The 27,277-nt window shown below is 54.3% G+C and overlaps 1 protein-coding gene and 1 long non-coding RNA gene across 3 annotated transcripts; one reads left to right on the top strand and one right to left on the bottom strand.

Annotated features, from left to right (window-relative positions):
• Positions 1-2,675: 2,675 nt before the first annotated feature.
• On the bottom strand, positions 2,676-3,234 carry LOC121470757 (uncharacterized). Its single transcript, XR_005981960.2, has 2 exons — positions 3,094-3,234; positions 2,676-3,002 (listed from the first exon to the last, which is right to left on the bottom strand). It is a non-coding gene; the product is annotated as an uncharacterized lncRNA (long non-coding RNA).
• WSCD2 (WSC domain containing 2) lies at positions 3,117-24,660 on the top strand. 2 transcript variants are annotated; one of them, XM_041719286.2, is made up of 10 exons: positions 3,117-3,364; positions 3,894-4,262; positions 11,051-11,940; positions 14,591-14,705; positions 15,867-16,051; positions 16,839-16,960; positions 18,077-18,251; positions 18,982-19,146; positions 20,787-20,987; positions 23,130-24,660. In XM_041719286.2, exons 3-10 carry the CDS (start codon positions 11,565-11,567, stop codon positions 23,480-23,482), a joined length of 1,692 nt encoding a protein of 563 aa, XP_041575220.2. In that variant the 5' UTR covers positions 3,117-3,364; positions 3,894-4,262; positions 11,051-11,564; the 3' UTR covers positions 23,483-24,660. The 2 variants fall into 2 exon arrangements, with proteins under 2 accessions (XP_041575220.2, XP_041575219.2); XM_041719285.2 differs by lacking the exon at positions 3,894-4,262.
• Positions 24,661-27,277: the final 2,617 nt, after the last annotated feature.

Raw genomic sequence — 27,277 nt, 5'->3', positions numbered from 1 at the left:
AGCACAATCCCAAAGTGTTGTTTTTATATTTATTAGCAGGACAAACTGATTTAGGCCCTGCTGACAAATGGGATGTTGTATTCCAGGAGTTTATCCCTGGGGAACAAATAAACAAACACAGCGTTGGAAACCTCATGAATTTTTTAAAGAGCTTATCAAAACCTCTTTTTTCCCCCTTTTCCCACAGGCAGAGTGGCTGAAAGGGGAAATATCCCCTCCATCTGCATTCCCAGCACTTCTTTTCCCTTCAATCCCTTAATCCTCTTCTTTCCAGCTTTAATCCACACCGTTGCCTCTTTCTTGTTTGGTTTTTTTATTCATTCCCCCCACTCCAAATAATCACAAAACCAACACTGAGCCTCCAGAGCTCCGTGTCCCAACTCCCACAAAACCCTGAGCATTACATCATCCCAATTCCTATTTTTTTTCCCTCTTTTTACCCTAGACTGCTCCCCAGTCCGGGAAAACCGGGATTGCAGGGACATTTTCCACCTGGGAGGTCAGCAGGGATAGAAAAATATCAATAAATGAAATGAGGCCCCTTATCCTGCCCTTCCCTGGATGTCACCTTGATAATAACCCAGACCTGGAAGTACAAGCACAGCCTCATCCTTGGGAAGATGGCAAAACCTCTGGAAAAGCTCTGGGATGCTACTCCAGCATCTGCCATGGGAATGGCAGGGACCAGCGGGAGAGAAACTCCCTTTCAGCTGTACCTGCACCCCCCAGGCAAAAAAAAACCCCAAAAACAAAAAAACAAAAGCAAAAAAAACCAAACAAAAAACCACAAAAAGCCCAAACAAACAAACAACAAAAAACCCAAACCAAAACAAAAAAAAAATCCCAAAAATCCCCTTGAATTTCCAATCCCAAAAGGCCCCAAATGCGACTTCAATCCCGAATTAGTTTTCCCACACCCCAACAGGTTATGGAGCAGAGCAGAACCACACCAGGCATCCCATTTAAATTGGAGATTCTGACCTTTCTGCTGAGGACCTTTCCAGCCACCCTGTTTCCAGCTTTTTATTTGTGTGTGTGTGCTGGCACTTCCTAATCCTCCAAATGAGATTGGATGCAGCTTTTTCAATATTATTATGCACTGCATCCTCTTTTTCCCGAGGAGACCTCTGGTAATTAGAAGGTTTTTCAGTGCCCATAACGAGGGCTGCAGTGCTGGGGAGGAGGGGACTGTCCCTCCAGTGTCCCCACCGGGCTGGGCACCCAATATTTGCGTTTTTCCAGCCAAAGCCACCCCAGTGCTGGGCACTGGGAGCCACTGGCTCCATTTCCCTGGATAAGACTGATGCCAGGAACCTCCACAATCACTTTTGGCTCAAAATCCGGCGTCCCTGACGTAGGGATTTATCTGGGGACACTTCAGGCCAATGTCAAAAGGTCCCTTGGTAATAACCTTGATGTTTTGGGGGTAAAAACAACCCTCAAAACTCTGTGGAATTGGGTCCTTCTGGTGCAGCACCGCTGGGAGCAGGGATTGGGAATCGTTTCCATCGCGCTGTGGTCCTTAAGGAAAATAGATTTGTTGTCCTGGGAAGCCAAATTTAATCCCAACAGGTGGAGGGCACCATGATCCCATCAGGGAGCTGCCGAGGGAGAGGATATCCCTGTTTTTAGAAAACACAAGGAAAAATCGCTGCGTTTGGGGGGAATATGGAGTTTGCAAAGCCCTCGAGCAATGGGATCCAGCCCATCCCATCCCCGAAATTCCCAATCCCGGGAGGATTAAAATAGCACAAAGCAGCTCCCAGAACGGCACCGAGACAGAATTCCCAGCCTGGTTTCCTATGGAAACAGCCCCCCGGGATGCTCCTGGAGCAGGGATGGGAATCCCACAGGCTGGGTCCAAACTCCCACAAAACCCTGAGCATTACATCATCCCAATTCCTATTTTTTTCCCCCTCTTTTTACCCTAGAATGACCCCGGATTTGCAGCCCCGGGGCGTTTTTTGGGATTGCAGACAGCGGGAATGGGACATCCATCAGTGCCTGTGCCGGGAGACATCGCTGGCACCGCATCCTAATGAGTTAATTAAGGAAAATCGGGGCAGGAGAGGTGCGGATCCTTCGGGAATGCTTCCTGAGAGATGCTCAAGGAATTCCCAGGGAACCGTGCTGCCTTCCCACCAGAGGCTCCATCAGGAATGGGGATCCCCACCGGGATGAGGGAACCCCTGGGGGTGTGTTGGACACCCCCGTTCTCCCGGCACCCGGAAAATTCCCGGCTCGTGTCCCTGGATGTGCCTTTGGGATCCCAAAGATTTGGGAGAAGGCGCTGCCCTAAGCAGCTTCAGGAGATTCCTCTGGAGCCTTTTGGAATTCTCTTCTCACCTGGACGGGGATGCTGAGGGATTGGGATCATAACCGGGAATGCTGAGGGATTGGGATCATAACCGGGAATGCTGAGGGATTGGGATCCCACCAGAGCCAGCACCGGGAAGGGGATGCGGGTCCCAGCTGCCACCAGAACCCCCAAAAATCCTCCCCCCCAGCGCTTAAAGTTGGCAATAAACGGGGTGGGGAAAAAAATTCACGCTCAAATTAATCCCTTTTGAGTTGCAATTTTTTTCTTATTCCCAGGCTCGGGAAGTTTTGGAATTAATTTTTAATGGATCTGACAGCACAAAAAAAAAAAAAAAAAAAAAAAAAAATCCACATATGCAAACAAATATATCCATAGATATATCCCATGATATATTTATGCAGCTATTTATTTAGCTATGATATATTCATTTAGAGTGCTTATTTAGATCATGTGTATGTATTTACATTTATATATGTAGCTATACATTGAATATACGCGTTTATATATTTGAATTTATTTGTTTATCTTTTAAATGTAGGTTTAATCCTTGCTGGCTCCATTCAATAATCCTCGGGATTGGTGGGAGGATGGAGCGGGATTCCCGGGGGGATCCAAATCCTCAGCATCCCTCGCTTAGGGCGCAGCAGCGGGGCCGGGACCACCCGAGAGCTGCTTCCCGGCACTGAAAAACAGGGAAAACAAGAAATAAATAATAAAATTTAAAAAAAAAAGCCCCGATGGGGCGGCGGGAGGGAAGGGGTTAAGGCCGGCACCGGCGGAGGGAGCGGAGCCGCTGGATGGAGACGCTCGGGAGCGGCTGCGGGAAGAGCCGAGCGGCGGCCGCCGGGCCGGGCTCTCCTCTGCCGGCACCGGCAGCACCGGGACGGTCTCCCCGAGCGGTACCGGCACCGGCAGAGCCCCCCCGGCAGCGGGGCCGGGCCGCGGGCAGCGCCCGGAGCCCCCCCGGCCCCGCCGCTCCCGGGGGCGGCCGCGGATGGAGGCGGCGAGGGATGGAGAAGCGACCGGGAGCAGGGCCCGGGGACGGTGAGGAGGGGAAAAAGAGGAAAAAACGCTCGGGGGAGGGGGCTGGGGAGCTGCCGGTGCGGGGAGAGCAGTGAAACAGCGGCTAAAGGGGAAAAAAATTTAAAAAAAAAAAAAAAAAAGCGCTTGAATGAACAACCAAAAAATAAGAGTAGAAAAAACACCACCCCTCAGCCCCCCCCCCCACGCGGAAAATCAAATTTAAAGAAATAGGAGAAAAAAGGAGCAGGGAGCTCCCCAGCGGGGGTCGGCAGGAGCCCGGCCCGCCGGGAATTGTGGAATTGTGGAATTGTGCCTGGGTGGCTGCGGGAAATTGGGGGGGCACCGCGTCCCCCCGAGGCTGTGCGGGAGTCGGTGATTCCCGCCTCAGCCCGGCGGGGATTTTCCGCTGCTTTCTGCTGCTTTGGGAAGGGTTTTGCTTCGCTGAGAGAGGCAGGCAGGAGAGAGATCTCCTCATCCTCATCCTCATCCTCATCCTCATCCTCATCCTCATCCTCATCCTCATCCTCATCCTCATCCTCCTCCTTCCCAGACTTTGTGCAGGAACATCTCCGCCGGGGAAATAAGGAACCCAAGGGAATGTAATCCTGCCAGAAGCCTCTCCCCTGTTTATTTTCCTCTTCCCACATCCATGCTGGCAACTTCGGGGGATAATTGAAGCTAAAGATGAGCAGGGAGAGCAGAGGCAGGAGCAGAACGGCGTGAAGGTAACCTTGAGTTGAGCCCTATAAACCCCGGCCTCCGTCAAGGCAGGATTAAAGAAACTTTCCTGGCACTGCAGAGCTGGCAATGCCAGCCTGGCACTGGGAATTGCAGCCTCGGGGTGCCCACAGCCAGCCTGGCACTGGGAATTGCAGCCTCGGGGTGCCCAGCCTGGCCCTGGCCCGCTGCACCTTCTCTGGTGAGTGCTGTTCCCTTCCTTCCTCTGGGAATTTCCCTGGGAGTTATCCTTCCTAAGGGGCTGTCCCTTCCCTGGCCTTGGGAAAGAGCTCTCCCTTGGAATATCCAAAGCTGTTGAGCTCCAGGGAATTCTCCAAGACAGGATTTGTTAGATTTTTTTTAATGTATGTTATTATATTATAGTTATTCTTAGCAATTATTGTGGTTTTATATAGATTGTATTACATCTATTTTATATATTATTAGCAGATGTTATGGTTTTATATTTATTATTTTATTATCTATGTTATTAACCACTACCACGGTTTTTATGTGCATTATATTATAATATTCCACATATTATTATCAGTTATTAGGCCTAGAGAGAATTCCTCAGGGGGTTTTGCTCTGGTTTTTGGGATGCCTTTCCAAAATCCTGGTGCTCAAGGATCCGAGTCCATCGGGGCTGCAGGTGCCTGGGTCCAGTGGGGCCCATCCCTGTGAATGTCCCTGGCTTTTAGGGTCCTTGATGTTTGGGATCCTGGCAGATGGGATCCCCCCACCCACTCCTCTGGTTCCCCTTAGGGACTTGGGGATGGATTTTATCTCCCAGGGAAAAACTCCATTCTTCTGGGGGATTTTTCCCCATGGAAAGCTGGGACAAGCCTCAGCAGCTCCATGCAGAGTCACAATTCCCAGGCTGAGGCAGGATCCAGGAGTGCTCAGCCCCAGCCCTGGGAAAATCTCTGCTTCTCCCGACCCCCTCAGACCACCAGGGACTCCCTGAGCAGAGCAGGGATGGGAATGTGTCCTTCCCAAAGTGTTGGCTCTCTGCAGAGCCAGGAGCTCCTCCTGGGACTGGGAAGGAGCGTGGGACAGGAGGATCTGCCCCCATGGGAATGGCAGATCCTTCCCAAGCCCGGCCTCCGGCTCTCCAGTAAAGGAGGTTTGGAAGGAAGTGTTGCACGAAATCCTCCTTCTCACTCCATGAATGTCCGTGGGCTGTGCAAGGCATTGTCTGCTGCTGGAAAAGCTCGTTAGTTAATTGCCCCAGTGCTGCTGTAATCCCAGATTAACGAGGGCTGAGGCAGACCTGAGCGTGGGATTTATGGGGAGATTGGATTCTGCTCTTCCCTACCTGGGGAGCCCATGGGGGCTTCATCCCGGCCTGGATGTGCCGGGTGCTCCCTTGGGAAGAGCTTTCTGTGACACCCATGAGGGGTCACCCTTCCCAAATCCCCCCTGACCGTCCCCATGGATCCCACGGGATGGGATTTGGGCAGGTCCTGCTGGCTGCACTTGGGACAATCTCCTGTTGGTGTTTCTCATCAGCTCCCATCGATCCCAGAGCTGGGACTAGACTCTGGTGCTCACAACCTCGGCATCAAACCCTTTGGCTGCTGTGGGGTTGGTTCCTCCTGGCTTTCCCTGGAATCAGGAGCTCCAGCTCGGGATGTGCCGGCAGCTGTGGCTCAGGAATGCTTTTCCACAGTGACAGGGACGTGCAGGTGGCCATGGATGGGGTGGCCAGAGGATTTGGGGAGGATGAGCAGCGCAGGGAGGGCCGAGCATCCCCCAGGGGTGGCTGCCAGCCCCGGCACTGCCTCTGGAAAAGTCCATCCCGTGTATCCTAAAGCTCCTTCTCCTCCGGGATTCAGGCAGCTCCGGCTGGGGGGAGATTTGCTGAGCCAGCAGCTGGCTGGGATCCAGCTGTGCTTCCCTGGGGAACAGCCCCGGCCTTCCTCCTGCCCTCCTCCTCCTCCTCCTGCCCTCCTCCTCCTCCTCCAGGCTGGGAGCACATTCCCTGGGATGCCCATCCCGCATTCCCTAGGATGCACATCCCGCATTCCCTGGGATGCCCATCCCGCATTCCCTGGGATGCCCATCCCGCATTCCCTGGGATTCACATCCCGCATTCTCTGGGATGCACATCCCGCATTCCCTGGGATGCACATCCCGGCTGCCCAAGCCCGACTGAAAACCGTAACTGGATTTTGCAGGACCCTCGGCGTCCTCCGAAGGAATGACATCACCTTTTCCAAGGGCTGGAGTGCCGGGAGGGTGGAAGAAACGGGAGAGGGAGTCTGGGAGCATCCCTCGGTGTCGCCGAGACCCCGCAATCCGGGCTGGCTTCTCCCAAATACCGCCCCAAAAATAGGGAATTAACAGGGAAATGGAGATTTCTCAGCCTTGGGCGGCAGCGGGAATGCTCAGGGAGGAATGCTGGATGTGGTGGGGGAAGGTTGGGATCCTGCTCCCCAGCACCCAAATTCTATCACCCTGATCCTACAGGAGGGTGCTTCCCGCTCCTTTCACAGCCCCACCCCAAATACCCCGGGCAGGGGGGATAATGCTGCTGCAGAGAACTGGATCACCCGGACCCCCGGGGCGGCTGCAGATTAATTAATTAATGAAAATGCTAACGATGCTGGGAGGAGAACACCAAGTCCCACAGCTGGATCCCCGCTGTGCCACCACATTCCCACCATCCCCAATTCCCTGGACCCTCTCCCTGGAATCTCAGCAATCCAGGGCTATTTCCTCCCTATTTCCTTCCCTGCCTTCGGCAGTGCCGGCTGCTTTTTAAATGATTCATGACTTAAACCCATTTTTCTTTATGAGCTGCTTTTCACACTTGTGAGGGGAATTCAGCCTCCAAGAACCTGGAACGAGCTTTGATGGAATTGTGGGTGGAGGAGCAGAACGTGAAGTAAAAACTCCGCATTTTCAGCTCCACTTGGGCCATTGTGGAGGAGAATATCCAGGCAAAGGAGCAGAGCCACGGAGATGGGATTACCTGGGAATTAGTGGCCTGGAGGCAGCAACATTTCTTTGCTTCTGGGGGCTGGAGCAGGAATCAGCATCCTTAGGGTGGGGATCAGCATCCTTTGGGCAGGAATCAGCATCCCTTAGATTGAGATCTGGGACCTCCATGGGAATTTCAATGCCAGGCAGCTCAATGTCATAATTAAAAATGGGGTTAAACTTCCTTAAATAACTTGATGAAACAAAATTGCCTTTCTGGGCCAGGCTGCAGGCCCTGGGCTCGTGTAGCTCTGTCCAGTTATTGGAATGAGCCAGGGCAGGATCCATCCTGATGTTCCTGGATTTATTTATAGCTCAGCCCTGGCAGAAACGGGGCTGCTGCCCTGTGGGCTCTGTCCTCTGGAGAGCACAGGGAGCACTGAGCAGAGGTTGTGCAATTAGCACGACCTCATTTCAGAGGAGCCTTTTAGGCACCTTAATCAATTAGTCTGGGGCAGATCCTGGATCCATCTGGATCCCTCTGGATCTCGGTGCCTCATGCCCTGGGAAAGTGCTGAGGGCATCAATAAATCCCCAGAATATTTCAAAATCAGCTCCCTAATTGCAGTCCAAACTCCTCCATGGACTCCCAGCAAGGAGAAGGAGGAGGATTTGCAAACCTTAGAAATCCCCCACAAAAATCCACCAGCAGATGGGCAAATCCTGCCCTGGATCTTCCAATTGAGCCAATAAATCCCTAAGGAGAGGTTTTCCTTGGATCCCTTGCTGCTTTGGCCTGTGGAAGGGATTTAGTGGCCCCACAGGGAAGTCCAGGCCTGGGAAGCGTCTCACCCTTGAGGATGAGGATCTGATCCCGGTGCAGCTCCCTGGAATGAGTCTGGAAGCTGCTGAGTCAGCTGCTTTTGAGGCTTCCCCAGCGGAGGGGAGGCACAAATCCATTTCTCAGCGAAATGAAGGCACAGAGAAGCTGAATAAACAAACTTGGCTTTGATTTGAGGGTGACTGACAGCTCCCCGTGCTCAGCTGGGCCCTGGGAGAGGCACTGGAAGGTTCTGGATGCTCCAAGGTGTGAATAATCCTGGTTTATCTCAGCTTCACTCCCACCCATAACAGGGTTTAAATTCAGCCCCGTGCATCTCATTCCTTAAAGAGTGGAAAAAGGTGAAAATCCATTTCCATGGGGCTGGAAAAGTGGATGGGCAACTCCACCTGGGATTTTGGGGCACCCAACCTCTGCCAGGGCAGCAATTCCAGGTTTGCACTGCAGGACAGGGTTTGAGGGATGGCAGTGCCCAGTGTCCCTGGGGGTCGGACTGGTGTCCCTGGGTGCTGCTGGGGAGGATGTGGAGCTGCAGGAACAGCTCTGGGATGGAGGGACACGAGGCTTTAAGCTGTTCCCTGCACCCAGGTGGGTGGCTTTTGGTGACAGCAGCTCCAGGGAACCTCCATGCCCTCGGTCCTGTGTCCCATAAATCCTACACTCCATGGATTGGGGTCTCTTACCCCATCCCCAGGTCCTTCACTGCATTTCCAGGCTCGGCAGAAGCATTCCAGCATCCCAAGGGTGCCCAGAGGGGTGCAGAACCTGCTGTCCCCTGTCCTGTGGCGTGGCACCGAGGTCAGTCCCTGCGTCATGGGGTCACCCCACTGATGTCACCGCCCCTCTGTTTTCAAGCCCTATTCTTTCCCCGTCCCCGCGATAAGAAATGTTAATGAGGGGATGAAATTGGATATTCCCCGTCGCCTTCTCCTCCTAATGGAATTCTGGTGGTGGTTAATTTGCTGGTTTTAATGGGCCCATTGTTCTCCCGGGCTGGGGGAGCCACGGGAGGGTGGTTGGCCCTGCTCAGATGGGAGGTGCTGCCCGAGGACAAGCGGACCTCGGGGCACGATAATTGCAGAGCGATTTGAAGACAAGCCCCAAATCCATAATTGATGGGCACTTCATTCATGCCGCTCCCGCCGCTCCCGGACCTGTTCCCACCTCTCCACGGCAGAGGGATGGATAAACCTGGATAAAGCTGGGAAATTATCGAGGTGGGTTGGGTGTGGGGTGATGCTCAGCCGGGTTTCCCGGTGCTGGGATGAGGATTTTGGGTCCTGGTGGGTTATACTGATGCAGAGATGGGTGTTCCATTGATGGGATGAGGATTTTGGCTCCCGATCCCCCCAGATCCTGCTGGAACTGGGAGCACTGGTGTCCGTACTGGGAGCACTGGTGTCGTACTGGGAGCACTGGTGTCCCTACTGGGAGCACTGATGACCATACTGGGAGCACTGGTGTCTGCACTGGGAGCACTGGTGTCGCACTGGGAGCACTGGTGACCGTACTGGGAGCACTGTGTCCGTACTGGGAGCACTGGTGTCCGCACTGGGAGCACTGTGTCCATACTGGGAGCACTGGTGACCACACTGGGAGCACTGTGTCCATACTGGGAGCACTGGTGTCGCACTGGGAGCACTGGTGTCCGCACTGGGAGCACTGTGTCCATACTGGGAGCACTGGTGACTGCACTGGGAGCACTGTGTCCGTACTGGGAGCACTGGTGTCCATACTGGGAGCACTGGTGGCGGCCCTCCCCGCCGCCCTCCCTGCAGCCGGGAGCCCCGAGCCGAGCCCATTATCTGCTCCAGACAATTAGCAGAAGCATTAATGGAATATATGCAAATGCGCAGTAATTGACCTGTGACTCCGCAGTTGATGATGGAGAAGGATGAGCTCCAGATGCCTTAATGAGAGTCATTTAAGCCCCTTCTTTACATGCTGTGCCAGAGCCTGGCAGCGCCCAGCCGGGGAGGGAGGGGAGGAGGGGGTGACACTGGGGACACCGGGGAGCAGGGACAGCCCGGGGGATGCTCCATTTGTTCCCCAATCCACCCCGGCAAGGTGGATTTGTCCTGGCTGAGGGAAAACCAGAAAATCCTGGGCAGGGAGGGCAGGAGAGTGGCCAAAAACCCCCCGGGACCACCGGGCTGGGGGCTGCTGTCCCAGCACAAACCGCCGCTGCTCCGAGGTTACTCAGCCTTTACTCCAGCTCTGTTGGCTCCCAGCGGGGCTGGGCAGGGCTGGTTTGGGGTTGTGCCCTTCCCCTGCTCGCCCCAGCTTCACAAAATTCCCGCGGCAGAGCCGGAGGTATCTGAATAACCACTCTGGGAAAGCAAATTAAAATATTGATGTATAATTCATGCCATATGTTCCACCAATATTTTTTATTTAATCAACTGAAGACAGATGGCAGGAACATAGAGGCCATTAAACTAATGGCACTTTGTCTTTCCATTTATTTCCGTCTCCTTTCCGAAAATAAGACGAGACTGTGACAGGCAGCACAGCCCGGGCACTGGGATGTGTCACCAGGGGCATTTCCCATGTGGCATTTTCCCAGGAAGGGCTGGAGCAAATCTTCCATAGCTGGGAGGGTTGGAAAGAGAGAAATCCAGCTGGAATTGGAGAGAAATTCCAAGTGGGGCTGGAGGGGACTGTCCCATCTCTGTCCTTCCCGTGCCAAGAGCCACCAGGGATGGTCCTGGTGTTCCTGGGATGACACCCTCCTGGTGGCAGGGTGGCAATGGGAATGCTCCTGGCTGGAGGTGGAGGATGTCACGGCAATCTCCTGTCCCTGGGGACATGAGGGACTAGAGGGACACCGAGGGATGTCACGCTCCTGACCCTGTGGGATGCTGGAATGGTCACTGGCAGCACCCCACTGCTCATGCATGGATTTTGTTTGGATCTAGGGGTGCAACGTGTCCGTGCAGAGTGTGTGTGCACCACTCAACCTCCTGGGGGTGAAACTGGAAATTTTCCACATCCCAGAGCCGGCCTGGAGCGCCTCTCCAGCACGAGGCAGAGGCTCTGGGATTTGGGCTCACCCCACCAGCATCGCTGCCACAGCACCCAGTTACCCACTGGGAGAGGTGGAGCTGCCCCTCTCCAGGGCTGGAAGGTGATGGAGACCGCGGGTGGCCTTCCTCACACCCTGGAGGGACAGGGCCACCACCCTCCCGTGTCCTCCTGAGTGTGCCCCTCTCTTTGACTTGCAGGTGGAGATTTCCTGCCCTGGGAGTGAGCTGAAAGGCCTTTCCTCACACAGAGGGTGCCAGGCAGCATTCCAGGCTCCAGGCGATTCCAGGCACCTTCCATTCTTTGTCTGAGAGGGCAGCGCTGCCGTTCCCACCCCAGCGATGCCTGAGCCAGCCGGGAGCGAGGAGCTGCGGCAGCTGATCGCCTTTCAAATCACCTTCAAACCCCGATTTCCTTAACATGATCCCTCCACCAGCGCAGTCCCCGGGGCACAGCCGGGGCACTTGGCCGGCAGGAGAATAAACCGGGGCTGGAGGTGGCAGCCCGGGGGACTCAAAATCCACCTTCCCCGGCACTCCAAGACTTTTTAGGGTCTGGCAACAGCTTTGCACGACCTCGCCCTGTAGCTCTCATCCCTTTTTCTCACCGGGATTCACCTGAACCCCGGCGGGATTATCCCCTCCTCGGAGCATCCCCGGAGCCTCAGAGCAGCATCCCCGCGGCGCCGGCTGCCGGGGAAGGGATGAAGACGCTATGGCCAAGCTTTTGCTAAAACTCCAGCGGTATTTTCGGCGCAGACCCGTGCGTTTCTTCACTCTGCTGGCTCTCTACCTGGCGGCCGGCAGTTTGGTTTTCCTGCACTCCGGTTTTTCCGGGGAGCCCACGGTACCGGGGAGCCCCCGCAGCCCCGCGGCCGCCGAGGGGCCGGGGCTGCCCTACCTGGGGGTGATGCAGCTCAGCCGCGGCTTCAAGGCGGCAGCCACGATGCCGGCAGGAGGCCGAAGACACGGCCCCTGGTTCAAAAGCACCTCCAAGGAACCGGCGGACCGGGGAAAATCCCGGGATAACGGCGGCGCTCGGAGCCGGGCGCTCCGGGGCAGGAGCGGCCGAGAGAAGGAGGAGGACAGAGGTGAGCGCTGTCCCAAGGAGGGGGTTTCTATTGGGGCAGTGGTGTCTGAGCTATTTGGGGTTGTGCATCCCTGCCACCTCCCCCAGGAAATGGGTATTGGTTTATTTATTTATAAACCACGCGCACACGCTGCTGGCGCACCGAGGTTTTCTTCCCACATCCCTCTGGGGAGCAGCGCCCTACTGTGGGGAACATCAGCCCAGAGAGTATTTCCAGAAGGATCTTCTCCCTCCTTCTTCCCTTTTTCAACTCTTTCCTCCCCAAGTGCCAATAATGTGCTTTTATTTTTCCATCTTCACTCTTTTCCCTGGTGCACCTCCAAGCTCCGAGTCCCCCCTTGCTGTTACAGGAGATTTTGGGGGTGGCAGCCGGGGGGATGCCCCATCTTCCTCCCACCCTTTGGCTCTGCCAGGGGCCAAATTCAGTTTTCGTTCTGTTGGCTTGAATCAACACAAAATCCAGGTTTGTGTGGCTGTTGTGAAATGCAGACAGGGCTGGGCTGTGGCCCCTGGAGCCAGGAGATCCCTGCCTGGCTGGGGGCTTGTCAAGTGGGTCCATTATTAATGATCAAGGCTAAGAAAATGGAATAATTCCTATTGATTTTTTTTTTAATGGAATTTATTTATCCTGAAGGCAGCCAGAGCTGTGCATTCTGTGGGATTTGGGTGGCTGGACTCCAACAGGAACCCCCAAACCCACAGCACACTGGGGCTTTCCCAGGGGTCCAGGCTTGATCCCCCCAACCTGGGCAGCTCCCAGGGCATGGAGGGCTCCTCCTCCTCCTCCAGCAGGATGTGGTTGTGCTCATTCCAGGAATGATGCAGGGTCCAGGCATGGAAGCCAAAGGAAAATTGGTGCTTACGGGATTTTGTCTGCTAAAAGAAGCTTAAGGGGTTCCCCCATTGTGACCCCTCTGAGGTGTTTTGGTGGCCACGTGTCTCCAATAATGAAGATTGACTTCAGAGCAGCCCCAGCAGATGGTCCCTGAGCCCGGGCTGTCTGTCCCTATAAAGACCCCAAGCAGTGGCCGTGTCCCGGGCCATATGTCCCGTGTGCTCCAGGATTAACCTCACCCACACTGCCAGCAGGGATGGGATGCTGGGCTTGGCCCTCGTGGCTTTATCTGCTCCCAGCTGCTCTGGGAATGTCATTTTCCCCTTGGAGCATCTTGGCAGCTCCTGAGTGGGATGGTGTGGAGAAATTCAGCAGCTTGAGAAATCCCACGTGCCCGGCGTTCCTGGTGGGGCTGGTGGAGCTCCCCCTCACTTCCCTGCTCCTCTGGAGCACTGGGATATCTGGCAGGAATGGGTGGATTTAATGGTGTTGGTAATTAAGTGGGGACAGCTTTAACGAGGTGGCTGCGGAGGCTCTGCCACGTGAAATCATTCCAGAGGGAATACTGCTCCAAAAATCAGCTCTGGTTTAGAGCGTGATGTGCAGCTCCCTCTTCCTCCTCTTCCTCCTCCTCCCTCTCCTGGCAGTGTCAGGTGAAGGTGTGGGTGGAGAACAGCCCTGTCTGCCTCATCCCCATGGGAATGCAAATCCTGGTGGGAAGGGGCATCTCTGCCTCCAGCCAGGGAGGATTTTTAGGCAGGGAAGCCAAGGGAAGCAGGAACAGACCCCAGCCCTCAGCCCCATCCATCTCTGGTGCCTTCCTGGACAAGTCCAGCCATTCCCACCTGTGGAACACAACCAAGCAGTTCCATGAGGATGGAGGGACCATCCCAGGGTCCATGGGACCATGCCACCCCAGGCAGACAGCTGGAGCCATCCCTATATCCCCAGCTCTGGAAAAAATGGGATGCTTGGGGAATTTAATGACAATCACTGGGTGCATGTCTGTGTCTGCTCACAGCTGTGCTTCCAGCAGGCTCCCAAATTCCTCCTGGAGAGGTCCACCTCTCCCTGCAAGCAGTCCCACCCTCCCCCTTCTCTTGTGTCCTCGTCTGTCCCTAATTATTCCGGCTGGCTTCCCAATAAGCAGCAGCACATATGTGTCAGGAGCATTGGATTGAAGGTAATGCACATCAGTCACCAGCTCCGTGCAAGTGTCTGGAGCCACCCCACACCCACTGGAATCCTCTGACCTGCCAGGACCTGCTCATCCCTGTGGGAATGCCGTGTGGAGTCACTGGGAGTTATGGCTCTGGTGGTTGGAGTGATCTGGCACATTTCTCTCCCTCCTCCTCCTCTTCAGCCTCCAGGCTGGCTTGGGAAGGCGGCCCCAGCACTGGTGGGGTCTGTGCTGTGCTGGGATAACTGGGAATGAGGGGGTCTGTGCTTGGGGCACACCATGGGTGGGGTGAGCTGGGTCAGGAACCCCAAGGAGGTGTGCAAAGCAGGGAGGAGGTGAGAAATGTTATCCCAGAGTGTGGCTTGGAATTGGAGCGGCACAGTGAAAGAAATTCCTTCCTGTGAGGGTGGGGAGGCCCCAGCACAGGGTGCCCAGAGAAGCTGTGGCTGGAAATCTCCAAGGCCATGTTGGACAGGGCTTGGAGCAAGCTGGGACGGTGGAAGGTGTCTCTGCCTGACTTGGACTCAGAGTTTCCAAAGCAAACAAACAGGGAATGCTGCTGCACATCCCTCTTTAGGGAAAAATCAAGAGGGGTGGGCTCAGTGGGCTGTGACCCTGTCCCCTCTCTGTCCCCAGCCCGGTACATCGGCTGCTACGAGGACAACACCCAGCAGAGGACCCTGCGCGGGATGTCCTTCTTCGACTACAAGAAGATGACGGTGTTCCGCTGCCAGGACAACTGTGCCGAGCGGTAGGGACGGTGCCAAGGGCTCCATCAATCCCTGTGCTCCATGAATCCCTGCACACCCGCTCCATCAATCCTTCCCCACCATCTCCATGAATCCCTGTCCTCCATCAGTCCTTCCCCACCATCTCCATCAATCCCTGTGCTCCATCAATCCTTTCCCACAGGATAGGATGGGATGAAATGGAATTAAATTAAATGATATTATATGATAGGTTAGGATATGATAGGAAAAATAGGGTAGGATAGGAGATAGGATGGAATGGAGTGGAGTAATAGGATAGAACAGACTAGAAAAGAGTAAGGATAGGAAAGAATTGCAGAATGGGAGGAAAGGATGGGAAAGGAAGGAAGGGAAGGGAAAGGGAAGGGAAGGAAGGGAAGGAAGGGAAGGGAAGGGAAGGGAAGGGAAGGGAAGGGAAGGGAAGGGAAGGGAAGGGAAGGGAAGGGAAGGGAAGGGAAGGGAAGGGAAGGGAAGGGAAGGAAGGGAGGGAAGGGAAGGGAAGGGAAGGGAAGGGAAGGGAAGGGAAGGGAAGGGAAGGGAAGGGAAGGGAAAGGGAAGGGAAGGGAAGGGAAGGGAGGGAAGGGAAGGGAAGGAAGGAAGGGAAGGAAGGGAAGGGAAGGGAAGAGGGAAGGGAAGGGAAGGGAAGGGAAGGAAGGGAAGGGAAGGGAAGGGAAGGGAAGGAAGGGAAGGGAAGGGAAGGGAGGAAGGGAAGGGAAGGAAAGGAAAGGAAGGAAAGGAAAGGAAAGGAAAGGAAAGGAAAAGGAAAGGAAAGGAAAGGAAAAGGAAAGGAAAGGAAAGGAAAGGAAAGGAAAGGAAAGGAAAGGAAAGGAAAGGAAAGGAAAGGAAAGGAAAGGAAAGGAAAGGAAAGGAAAGGAAAGGAAAGGAAAGGAAAGGAAGAAGGAAAGGAAAGGAAAGGAAAGGAAAGGAAAGGAAAGGAAAGGAAAGGAAAGGAAAGGAAAGGAAAGGAAAGGAAAGGAAAGGAAAGGAAAGGAAAGGAAAAGGAAAAGGAAAAGGAAAAGGAAAAGGTGGGATCTTTTCAGCTGGAAGTGCCCTACAAGGATCATTAGCCCAAAAACAAATCCCTGGGGTGCACTGCTGATCCCGGAGTGGCCATGGGCAGGAATGCTCTGGGATGTGCTGAGATCCCGTGTCTCCCTTGGCAGGGGGTACCTGTACGCGGGGCTGGAATTCGGGGCTGAGTGCTACTGCGGGCACAAGATCCAAGCGTCCAACGCCAGCGAATCCGAGTGCAACATGGAGTGCAAGGGAGAGCGGAGCAACACCTGCGGCGGGATCAACCGGCTCTCCATCTACCGCCTGGAGCTGGCCCAGGAATCCGCCCGCAGGTGTAAGTTGGAGGCTGATCCCAGCTCAGCCCTGCAAGGGGCACTTCCCTCGGTGCTGGAGGGGTGATGCTGGAATTCCCGAGCCAGGTCGTGGCTCCATGGAGGTTCTCGGAGAGCGGTTCTTGAGTCTGGGGTAGTTTTGCTCCTGCAAACATCAGGAATCTCCTTGTGGGGAATGCTGCTGGCTGGGGTTGGGTGGAATGAGGAGCCCCAAGGATTGCTGCTGGAATTCAGGGAATTTTGGGAGACTTTCTGTGGAGATTTCTCTCCCCATGGCCTAACAGGACCGTCAGTGTCTCCTGTGTGCGCTGCAGGATGAAGGATGAGTGGGAATTCCAGACAGAGCTGAGGGGTGCTCCCTCGTTTGGCTCCCAATTAAGCAGCTCTGTAATTACCCACATTCCCTGCTCACCTTTCCTCATATCCAAGGAATGGGAAAGGGGATGGCAACAACCAGGAATGCAGAGGGGCTGAGGGCACCAAGGACCAGGGATGGGATTCCAGACCTGACCAAACCTGGCCCTGCTCTCCTCCCTGGCTCTGCCCCCGCTCCATCCCTGAGATCACGGAGCTGATAAAAACAGCCAAGAAAAAAAAAATATATCCCTGACTTTGCTGCCGGCGTTTTGCTCCAATTTTGCTCCGTCAGCAGCCAGACGAGCGTTATCCAATGTGGCTGCACTGCCGGAGGGGCCAGGAGCCACTGGAGCAGTCGGGAATGCCACACGGAGTGGCAGCAGGGTCATTTTTGGGGTGTCACTGGGGCCTCTCTCTCTCTCTCTCCCCCAGATGGAAGCGCGATTTTCCGGGGGTGTTTCCGCCGGCCGGAAAACGTCTCCATCGCCCTTCCCGCCAGCCAGCTCATGCTCAACATGTCCGTGGATAAATGTGTGGATTTCTGCACAGAAAAGGTACTGGGATAAACTCTTCCTCCTTTTTGTTTCCATCATCATCGTCAGAGTCACACCAGGAGATCTGAACCCGGTTTAGGGATATCATTTTGTGTATCCAAAAAAGGGATTAATGGATTTGTGTCCCTGCCACGGGAGGGAGTGGAGCCAGCAGCAGCCCTGGGAAAGTTTGGGAAGGAGCATCCCAGAATTAGAGTTTAGGTTGGAAGGGACATTTAAAGGAGCCCCATGGGGTCCTGCTCTGGTCCAGGGGTCTCATCCTGGGGCGTGGTGCCTCTGAGCAGGGAAGGGAAAGGTTGGCAGTGGGAAGTGATGGAAGGGTGGATGCTGGAAATGGTCTGGAATGATGCTTGAAATAGGTTGGAAGGAGGCTGGAAAGGGCTGGAAGGAGGCTGGAATGGGATGGAAGGAGGCTGGAACAATACTAGAATTGTCTGGAAGGATGCTGGAATTGGAAGAATGGTGGAATGGTCTGGAAGAATGCTGGGAATGGGCTGGAAGGATGCTGGAAATAAGGTGTAAAGATGCTGGAGTTGGAATGATGCTGGAATTGGAAGGATGCTGGAAATGGTCTGGAATGGTGCTGGAATGTTCTGGAATGATGCTGGAAATGGTCTGAAATTATGATGGAATGTTCTGGAATGATGCTGGAATTGGAAGGATGCTGGAAATGGTCTGAAATGATGTTGGAATGTTCAGGAATGATGCTGGGATTGGAAGGATGATGGAATGGTCTGGAAGGATGTTGAAATGTTCAGGAATGATGCTGGGATTGGAAGGATGATGGAAATGGTCTGGAACAGTGTTGGAATGTTCAGGAATGATGCTAGAATGGTCTGGAATTGGAAGGATGCTGGAAATGGTCTGGAATGATACTGGGATTGGAAGGATGTTGGAATGTTCAGGAATGATGCTGGGATTGGAAGGATGATGGAAATGGTCTGGAACAGGGCTGGAATGTTCAGGAATGATGCTGGAATGGTCTGGAAGGAGGCTGGAATTGGAAGGATGTCACAAACCACCCCGCGCTGTCCATCGAGGGCGGGTGCGGGGGGTGAAGGCTCTGTCCCGGTGTGGGGTTGGTGCCAACACCATTCCCTGTGGCCATCCCTGCAGGAATTCCCGCTGGCAGCGCTGGCGGGCACCACGTGCCGCTGCGGCTTTCCCAGCACGCTGTTCCCGCTGCACGAGCGCGAGGACGAGCAGCTCTGCGCGCACAAATGCGCCGCCGAGGAGTTCGAGAGCTGCGGCTCCGCCGAGTTCCTGCTGGTCTACCAGACACAAGTGCAGGGTGAGCTTTTCCCGACCTTTTCCCCCAAAAAATGCCGGCAGAGAGCGTGAGCATCCCGTTAAAAATGAGCAGGTTTTAATTCCCTGGGAAATCAGCGCTCCCCTGGTGAGCTGCTGCCTGGCTCAGTGGTGGGGCATAGCAGATTCCCTCTGCCTCGGGCAGGATTCCTCCTTCCCAGGGCTTCTCCCGTGATCCCATGGGAGTCTGCTACCCAAAAGGGACAAGCTCCAGGGAAAACTGTGCCCTGGAAAAAGGCTGGGATCAGGCAGAACGTTCCCGAGAAGCAACGGGAGCAGGGAGGCAGGGAAGCATTGGGAGAAAGGAAAGCTGTTCCTGGGAGAGGAAAGGGCTGAAGGACCCAAATTTGGGTGGTGTGAGGTCAGTCTTGTCACGATGCTTTGGTGTTTGGGGCTGTGCTGGAAATGCTGTTCATTGATTCATCAAAAAAGCAGGAGCGTTGTTTGGCACAGGAATCCCTGTTAGTCACTCTTCCCTAAGCACACAGCTGGGAATGACAGAGAACTCTTTGGAAAAATCCTCTTGGGGCTTTTCAGGTGTTTAGGACCCTTTGAGGTGTCCAGGACCCTTTGGGATGTCCCTCTAAGCTTTAGGCAGGGCACCTTTCCCTCACCCCTTCCCCAGCGTTTTCCTGGCAGAGGCGGCGTTCCTTCAGACATCCCAGTGGGAAAAGCAGATTTCCACGCCACATTCCTGACGTGTCTCCCTGCAGACAACCGCTGCATGGACAGGAGGTTCCTGCCCAGCCGTGCCAAGCAGTTGGTGGCCCTGGCCAGTTTTCCTGGAGCTGGGAACACCTGGGCCCGGCACCTGATCGAGTTGGCCACCGGCTTCTACACCGGCAGCTACTACTTCGATGGCTCCCTCTACAACAAAGGTGAGGGGACATCCTGGGTGCCACCCCAGCTGGGGACAGCCCTGGTGACATCCCAGGGGCAGCAGGAAGGGTGGAGCAGGGCTGGGTGTGACCGCTGCTGTTCCATGGCATTGTTTGGGCTGGAGTTCCTGGAATTCCTCCCTGGGAGGGTGGGGAGGTTCTGGAAAGGGTTGCCCAGAGAAGCTGTGGCTGCTCCACCCCTGGCAGTGTCCAAGGACAGGGCTTGGAGCAGCCTGGGAGAGTGGAAGGTGTCCCTTTCCAGGAGGGTTGGAATGAGATGAGCTGTAAGATCCCCCCCAACCCAAAGCATTTTGGGATTCTGGTTCTAATAACCCACCCCATGGCCAGCTCCCCCAGTTTAGAATAACTCACAACAGTTTTATCTGGAGACCTTGAAGGTTTCTCCTGTTATTCCTACACTATTTTTGGCTTTGAGAGGAAATTCTCTGGTCTCCCTCAGCTGTGGTGGAGTTGGGATCTGTATCTGAGCCATGTGGTTGGTGGGGTCTGTACCCAGGCTATTCCTTAAATCCTCATTTTCCCAACACCCCAGGCAGCACATTCCTTCCCAATTCCTGCCAAATCAGCCTTGCAGAGAGGGAGATGCTCAGTGAGGGAGCACTGCCCCAGCCCCCAGGGTGCAGCAGCATCCCAGGGAAGGGAGCAGCAGTGGGAAAAGCCTTGGCTGGGTTTTGCTGAGCCACACGAGCGTGGGATCCCTGTTCATTCCCTGTCGGAGGGGCCAGGAGGTATCCAGGCAACCAGCAGATTTATCCACAGCTGAGAGCCAATTACACCTCTCTAATTGATGGAATACAGCTCCTCACAGCTCATCCCTCTGCAGGTGCATGCCAGGGGCTGGGATTGGTGCTGGCTCAGCCCTGTGCTCAGTGCAGGGTCTCCTCTCTGGACCCCCCGTGGCATCACCCCCACCTTGGGCTGATCCACTGCCCCACAGGCACAAGGATTTCCCTTTCTTTATTACTGGGAGAGTTTCAGCCGTGCTCAGGGAGGTTATAGCCAGAAAATCTGCCCTTGACCCCTCAAAACAGGCACAAGAGCTGAGTGTGGCCAGGGAGGTGTCACCCTGAGGGGCCCCTGTGCCTGTGAGCCACCCACTCATCAATTTTATGAGACTCATAACATGGGAAAATAAATTATTTCCATCTGGGAGAGAGATGCAAGTCCTCCTTCACGCCCCAGCTGCTTTCATCATGCAACTGGATTTTGCAACCTGATATCCCTGTGATGTTCCCTTTCATGGAACTGTGGGATCCTTTGGGTTGGAAAAGTCCTCTGAGAATCCAACTGCTCCCCCAGCACTGCCAAGGCCATCACATCCCCAGGTGCCACATCCCTCCAGGGGCGGGAGCTCCATCACTGCCCTGGGCAGCTGTGCCAGGGATTGATCACTTTTTGGGGGAGATATTTTCCCTTATATCCCATCTAAAGCTCCCTGGCACAGCTTGAGGCCATTTCCTTTAATCCCATCTGGGAGCAGAGCTCGAGTCCCCCCGGCTGTCCCCTCCTGCCAGGGATTTGTGCAGAGCCACAAGGTCCCACCTGAGCCTCTTTCCCCCAGGCTGAGCCCCATTCCCAGCTCCGTGTTTCTCCCATTAATCCCAGCTCATTTTGGGCAGGATTCAAGGGCGAGCGGGACCACTGGAGGAGTGGGAGGACCATTTGCATCAAGACCCACGAGAGTGGGCAGAAGGAGATCGAGTCCTTCGACTCGGCCATCCTGCTCATCCGCAACCCCTACAAGGCCCTGATGGCCGAGTTCAACCGCAAGTACGGCGGGCACATCGGCTTTGCCGCCCACGCCCACTGGAAGGGCAAAGGTAGGGAGGGAATCCTCTGGGAATTGGTTGGGAAAGCCCAGCGGAGCCGGAATTGGGTGTCCATGGGGGGATCTTGGGCTGTGCCACCGCTTTGGGGTCATCTCTTGGTGTGACCATGTTGGGTGGGACAAGATGGGAAGGGATGGAACAGGACAGCAGGACCTGGCTGGGCCAGGCAAGGATGGGCATCTCCTGTGCCCAGGGAGTGGTAGCAGTCCCCAGCCCATCCCTGTGGGATCCAGGTGTCATTTCCACGTGTCCAGCTGCTCCCCAGCCACCACCTTTCCCACGCACAGGCGCGTGCCAGAGGCTGCTTAATTACAGCAATTTCCAAATTGCTGTTGTGGGATTGACTTCATTGGAAAGAGTTAAAATGTTTTGCTTGATTGAACATCTGCTACCCTTAATTCCGAGTTTATTTAAGGGGAGCTTTGCCTGCTGTGGCTGGGATGTGCCTGGATTTCGTTATCTCCATGTGCTCACAGTGCTGGGCACAGCCCAGCCCGGCTCTCCCCATCCCAAAAAACCAGCGGGGTGTGGTGTCCCCTACTTCCTCAGCTTTATGTCCCTGGGCTGGCGCTGTCCCCACTGTGGTGGCACAGGAGCCTCTTGGTTGATTTTTTCCCCATCCATTTGTGGATAGAGTCAGGATTGGTATCCCAGGACCACAGGGAGCCTCCTGAGCCTTCCCAATCCCTGTCCAGAGACCTCCTGAGCCTTCCCAATCCCAACCCCCTCCCCAGCCTGTCCCAGGCCTCGTCTCTCCGAGGGGAGGGAGATCCAGAGGGGACCATGCCAGCACAGTCCTGTTTGGATGCACTTCAAATACATCACCAAATTCTTTCCAGAGGATGTGTGGAGTAATTAGCCGATGGGTTAATTGTCAGGTTAAGATGGAGATTTTCCATTGCATGGTTGGTGACTCCATTCCCAGCTGGAGAGGCTCCTGAACATGGAGCATGAGGGTCCCATTCCTGGCTTTCCCTGAAGCCCAGCTCTCCAAATTATTTTCTTCTCCCAAGAACTAATTTTGGGGCAAATTTGGGGAAAAAATCCCCAGGCCCTCTTTCTGGCCTCACCCCAAGTGCTGAGGGGGTGTTTTCCCATTTCCCCCAGCCCATTCCCAGCCCTGCAGAGGCCAAACCCTTGTTTGGTTCCGTGGCATTGATTTTACGACGTCCCTGGAGCGGCTCCAAAGCAAAGTTTTATGTGCTGTGATTACACAAGGTGAATTGTCCTGGATCTGTTTAATGGAACACATCCTGTGGTTAACGATTCCTGGGGGAGCCAAACCCAGTCCAGCTGTTAATCAGGCCTTGGTTTTGTGGGGAGGACACGAGGAAGAGGGAGATGCCTGGAGCTTTAATGCGGCACTGCCAGGAGAGATGCGGCTGAGTATCGGTGTTTCATCATCCCTCTCACCACCTGATTTGAATAGCAGGATCAATTAGCCGGAAGGTTAATTGAGATGTTCCAGCAGGGATGGGAGAGGACACAAGGAACATCCACCCATATCTGTTGGAGCCCTGGATGCTGAGAATTTTAAATTTTCTGTGCTGATAGGCACAGACCCTCAAGAGAACAATGAGGCTGTGGAGAGGGCTTCTAAAATTGATTATTAACACTGGGATTACAGGTGTGGAGTTGGTTAGAAGCGTGTGGTCTTACAGGGTGAAAAAACTTAAATTTGGGATTTTAGTATATATGGTGATATATGAGACCCTCAAGAGAAGACTGAGGCTGTGGAGAGGGCTTCCAAAATTGATTATTGACACTGGGATTACAGGTGTGGAGTTGGTTATAAGCGTGTGGTCTTATGGGGTGAAAAAACTTAAATTTGGGGTTTTAGTATATATGGTGATATATGAGACCCTCAAGAGAACACTGAGGCTGTGGAGAGGGCTTCCAAAATTGATTATTAACACTGGGATTACAGGTGTGGAGTTGGTTAGAAGCGTGTGGTCTTACAGGGTGAAAAAACTTAAATTTGGGGTTTTAGTATATGGTGATATATGAGAGCCGAGATAGAGAAAACCACCCAGATTCGTGAGGAAGGAGGTGCAAAAAAAAAAAAAAATCTAACCCACACCCAAGGTAAAACTCCAGCACACATCCTCTGCTCCCTTTTTTTCCCCCCACCAGAGTGGCCAGAGTTCGTGGCCAACTACGCCCCGTGGTGGGCGACGCACACGCTGGACTGGCTGCGCTACGGGAAGAAGGTGCTGGTGGTGCACTTCGAGGACCTGAAACGGGACCTGTTCGTGCAGCTGCAGAGGATGGTGGCCCTGCTGGGCGTCACGGCCTGCGAGGACAGGCTGCTGTGCGTGGAGGGACAGAAGGACGGCAACTTCAAGCGCTCGGGCCTGAGGAAACTGGAGTACGACCCCTACACCCCCGAGATGAGGAAGGCCATCAGCGGCTACATCCGAACCGTGGACGCGGCGCTGAAGCTCCGCAACCTCTCGGGGGTCCCTGAGGATTATTTGCCCAGATGATGGTGACATGGAGGGGGTACCGTGGCCAGGGGTGGCTCGGTCCTCCCAGATTCTGCCTAATTCCACCCAGTGGGTGGCTCCTCTTTTAACCCTCCGTGTGCTGCTGTAGCTGTTGGTCACTCCCTGCATGAGCCGCCACAGGTCCTCAGTCACCGCTGAGCTTTTTTTTTTGGCCAGCCTGGGGACACGGGTGCCTTCCCTGCCCCGGGGATCCCTGCTCCTCTTCTGGCTGCCCCAGCCCTCCTGGGAAGTGCAATGGGATCTTTGTGTCCCCTCAGGCTCTCCTGGGGACATCGAGCTGCTCAGGCCGGGTGTACCCAGAGCTGAGCTCCCCAGGGTGGGTGTCCCCAAAATCCCCATCCTGGAAGGATTCCACTTGTCCTTGGATGGAATCTTCAGCCTTCTTGAGGATGGACCAAGGGATCCTGCCTGAGGTTATGGGATTGCAAGGCCATGCTGTGCAATGTCCCCAAACGTGGCTGTGGCTCCTGAGAACTCCCTAGAATTCCCCAGCCACGGCACCAGGCAAAGTTGCTGCTCCAGCCCATTGTGGGGGCCCATGTCCCCCACCAGTGTGGCTACAGGTGGAAGCTCTTCTTCCCTGTGGATGCAGCTCCAGAGGGGGACGTTTTCCCTGCACAGAGGAGCTGCTGGGACCCACGAGCTCACCCAGGCCTCGTTTCAGAGCCCACGAGCCAGAGCAGCCCCTCAGGAGCATTTTTGGGGAGCCAGGAGCAGTTTGGGAGACCAGGAGCAGGGTCCACACTGCTCCTGTGGGGAGCAAACCCTGGGGCTGAGCTTTGGGGTGTCCCAAAGTCGAACCAAAGGATCCCACACACCGGGAATGTGCTGATTTCCAGGCTGGCTTTGTGCACAGCTGCATGTGGTCCCTGGCTGTCCCCTCATCCCACGCCACCCTCCCCATCCTGGCTTTGTCCCAGACGAGCCCCCCAAAGCTCCCAACCTGCAAGACCCCCTTGGATGTAGGTGCAAAAGCCATATATTGTACGCAGCCTTTTCTAGAGTTAGAGATTCACCAGTTGGCTTTTAACTCTCGATCCTGATAGAAATGCAGGCACAGGTCGAATCCAGAGACCCTGCTTGGTCTCTGTTCCAAGAGAGAAGAAAACTCCCTGGAGCAAAAAGGAGAATTTCAATAAAAAAATCTATTTTTCTAACGTGTGTGTGGGGCAGAGCTGGGCTGGGGGGCTCCTGCTCCTTGTTTTTTGGAAGGAGGTGGGGGATTGCATTCAGAGGGAGCAGCTGCCCCGTTTGTCTTCCCTTGACAAACAGCTGGAGGTTTTTTTGGGATATGGCAGTGGGATTGGAGCTGAGCCTGCACTCCTTTGCCCAGGGCAGCCCCAGGGTTGTCTGTCAGCCAGAACAAACCCGCAGGGTAACCCAGCAATTCAAGGAGAGGTTTGGCTGTTTGTGGGGCCACCTGAGCACCCCCCACCTATCCCAGACCAGGGATCTGGGAGCAAAGGGAGAACAGCTCCTCTCCCCTTTAATCCCATTAATCCATTTCTGTATTTAAACCCATTAACAGGTGTTTAAATCCCATTAATGTCATTTCTGTGCTGACAATGCAACCAAAGCAGCTCCTTTTTGGGAGCTTTGGTACCTGGAGAGTGTCCTTACAGACAGGTTTAATGGGATGCTTGGTAGGAAGGGGGAGATTCACTGCAGGATTTATTCCTGACCTTCCTCGGCACCAGAGCAAGAGCTGGGTGCAATTTATTCCTTATTTCTAATCTGGAGCTGGTGACATTCCATTTTATTTATTTATTTATTTATTTAAAGCAGGGATGAAGCCTCACCTCGGCCTTGATTTGTTCTGACAGGCCCCGGCCGCCAAAGGGGCAGCGCTCCCTCCTGCCCCTCGGAAGTAATTAACCCCTCAAAGCCAATTAATCACCGAGATAAAACAATTAAGGGATGATGACATCGCGTGCGGTGCTCAGAGCCTGGGCTGCAGCTTGGGAGGAGGGAGGGGAGGGTGGGGAGGGGACCCCACATCTGCATCTCTGCCTCCACCAACCCCTTCCCCAAAAAAAGAAAAGCCTGGGAATCTCCCCAGCCTCCAGCAATATCAATTTCCATCTTCTCTTTTATTTTTCTCTGCTTTTATTGCACCACAATTGCCTTTTTTTAAATTGAACACATTTAAATTGCACCGAAATGGAGCAGTTGGAAGATATTATGACCATGCCAGGGCGTGCTGCACATCTGGCTGCACCTCTGGATTCTGGGATCCTCCTTCCCCTCATCCCACTGACGCAGGAGCAGCTTCCCCTTCCTGGAGCTTCATACTCGGATTTTTTATTTATTTATTCATCACTGGGCTGTATTTTAACCACGTAAGGATAAAATTCCTATTCCTCCTGGAAAAAGGAGCCAGCCATCCTTCCCACATCATTTTCCTGAGGAATGCTCTTGACATTTACTCACCCGCCCGGCTGCCTGGGGGAGGCAGCACTCAGCATTTCCATGAGGATTGGAAAAACTGGGAATCTTTCCTCTTGACTCAGCCTGAGCATCCCTGGGTGGGCACAGCCCTGCCCTGCCGTGGGGCTGGAGGGACCGTGACCCCCTCACCTCCTCCCTGCATTCCTGCTGGAAAAAAATCATCAAATTATGGAGTTTTCCTGCCTCCCGGTCCTGCTGCAGCGTTCCTCCCTCCAGGGCTGCATGGATTGCTCAGATGTTGCCCTGGCAACGGTGTCTGCACCAAAAATTCCCGCATTTCCCCCAATTCCTGCCGGGTTTTGTGCTCCCTGGACGCTGTGATGCTGGAGGGGGTTCTAAGTGGCTCAGGTCTGGGATCCCTTCCTGGTAAAGGGAGTGGATGCTCCTTTGGGGTGAATTCAGGGGATTCTGGGCAATGCCCCCAGTGATGGAAACGATACTGGGGAGCTCAGAGAGGAGTTCCCCTTCCTCCCAAATGAAATCCTGTGAAGCTCCAGCTGGGTTTAAAAAAAAAAAAGGGAAATTCCCCCCCTCAGCAGCAGCACTTCCACAAAAACCCCAGAATGGGGAGATGGGCCATAAATCTGAGAGCAGCCATCTCCATCCCTGACAAAACCAACAGGTTTATGTATCAGCTTGGCTCTTTCCCCTAAAATTTACAGCTGACAACGTGCCTGAGCACAGCAGGGATAATTTAAACCCGGCTCCAGCAAAGGGAGAGTGGAACACGTTTAGTTCTTTTTTTTTTTTTTTCCCTTAATTTTAAATTTAATTCCAATTCGGAATAAAGGCAGTGATTTATGGGAGAGAGAAAACAGGGCTTTATTTTAGGGCCGTGACAGCCAAGTGAAAAAGAGCTGTTGTTAAGGATGGTAACACATTCCACAGGAATGGGGTTTGTTGTATTCCGGAGTATTCTCTCCCAGGAACAACATCTCTGGGGTCTGGGGGTGCAGAACCCCACAGCACAATGGGGTAGGGAGCGGGGGAATGGTTGGGAACAGGATTTGGGAGGGGTGGACTGGGGGTCCCAAGGCTCTGGGCTGGGGATTCTGGGCTGAGGGTGAGAATCACAGGGATGTGGATGGGGTTGGAGTCCCAGGGTTTGGGATAAGGGTCCTGGACAAGGGTTGGTGCTCCAAGGCTGGGGGTGGGGGTTCTGGGATGGAGGGTTTGTGCTCCACCTCCAAACCCTGCTCTTCTTCCTTACCACAAGCACAACTGCCCTAATTCCAGATTTCATGGGGAAGGTGGTGGCTCTGCATCCTTTGACTCTGAGGTGTTAAATCCAGCTGCATCCCAATTTCACTGATTTCTACCCCAAAA

Source organism: Taeniopygia guttata, chromosome 15, assembly GCF_048771995.1.
Source record: "Taeniopygia guttata chromosome 15, bTaeGut7.mat, whole genome shotgun sequence".
Lineage (NCBI taxonomy): Eukaryota > Metazoa > Chordata > Aves > Passeriformes > Estrildidae > Taeniopygia > Taeniopygia guttata.
The sequence above is the reverse complement of the archived record's forward strand: the minus strand, read 5'-3'. Positions and strand labels throughout refer to the sequence as shown.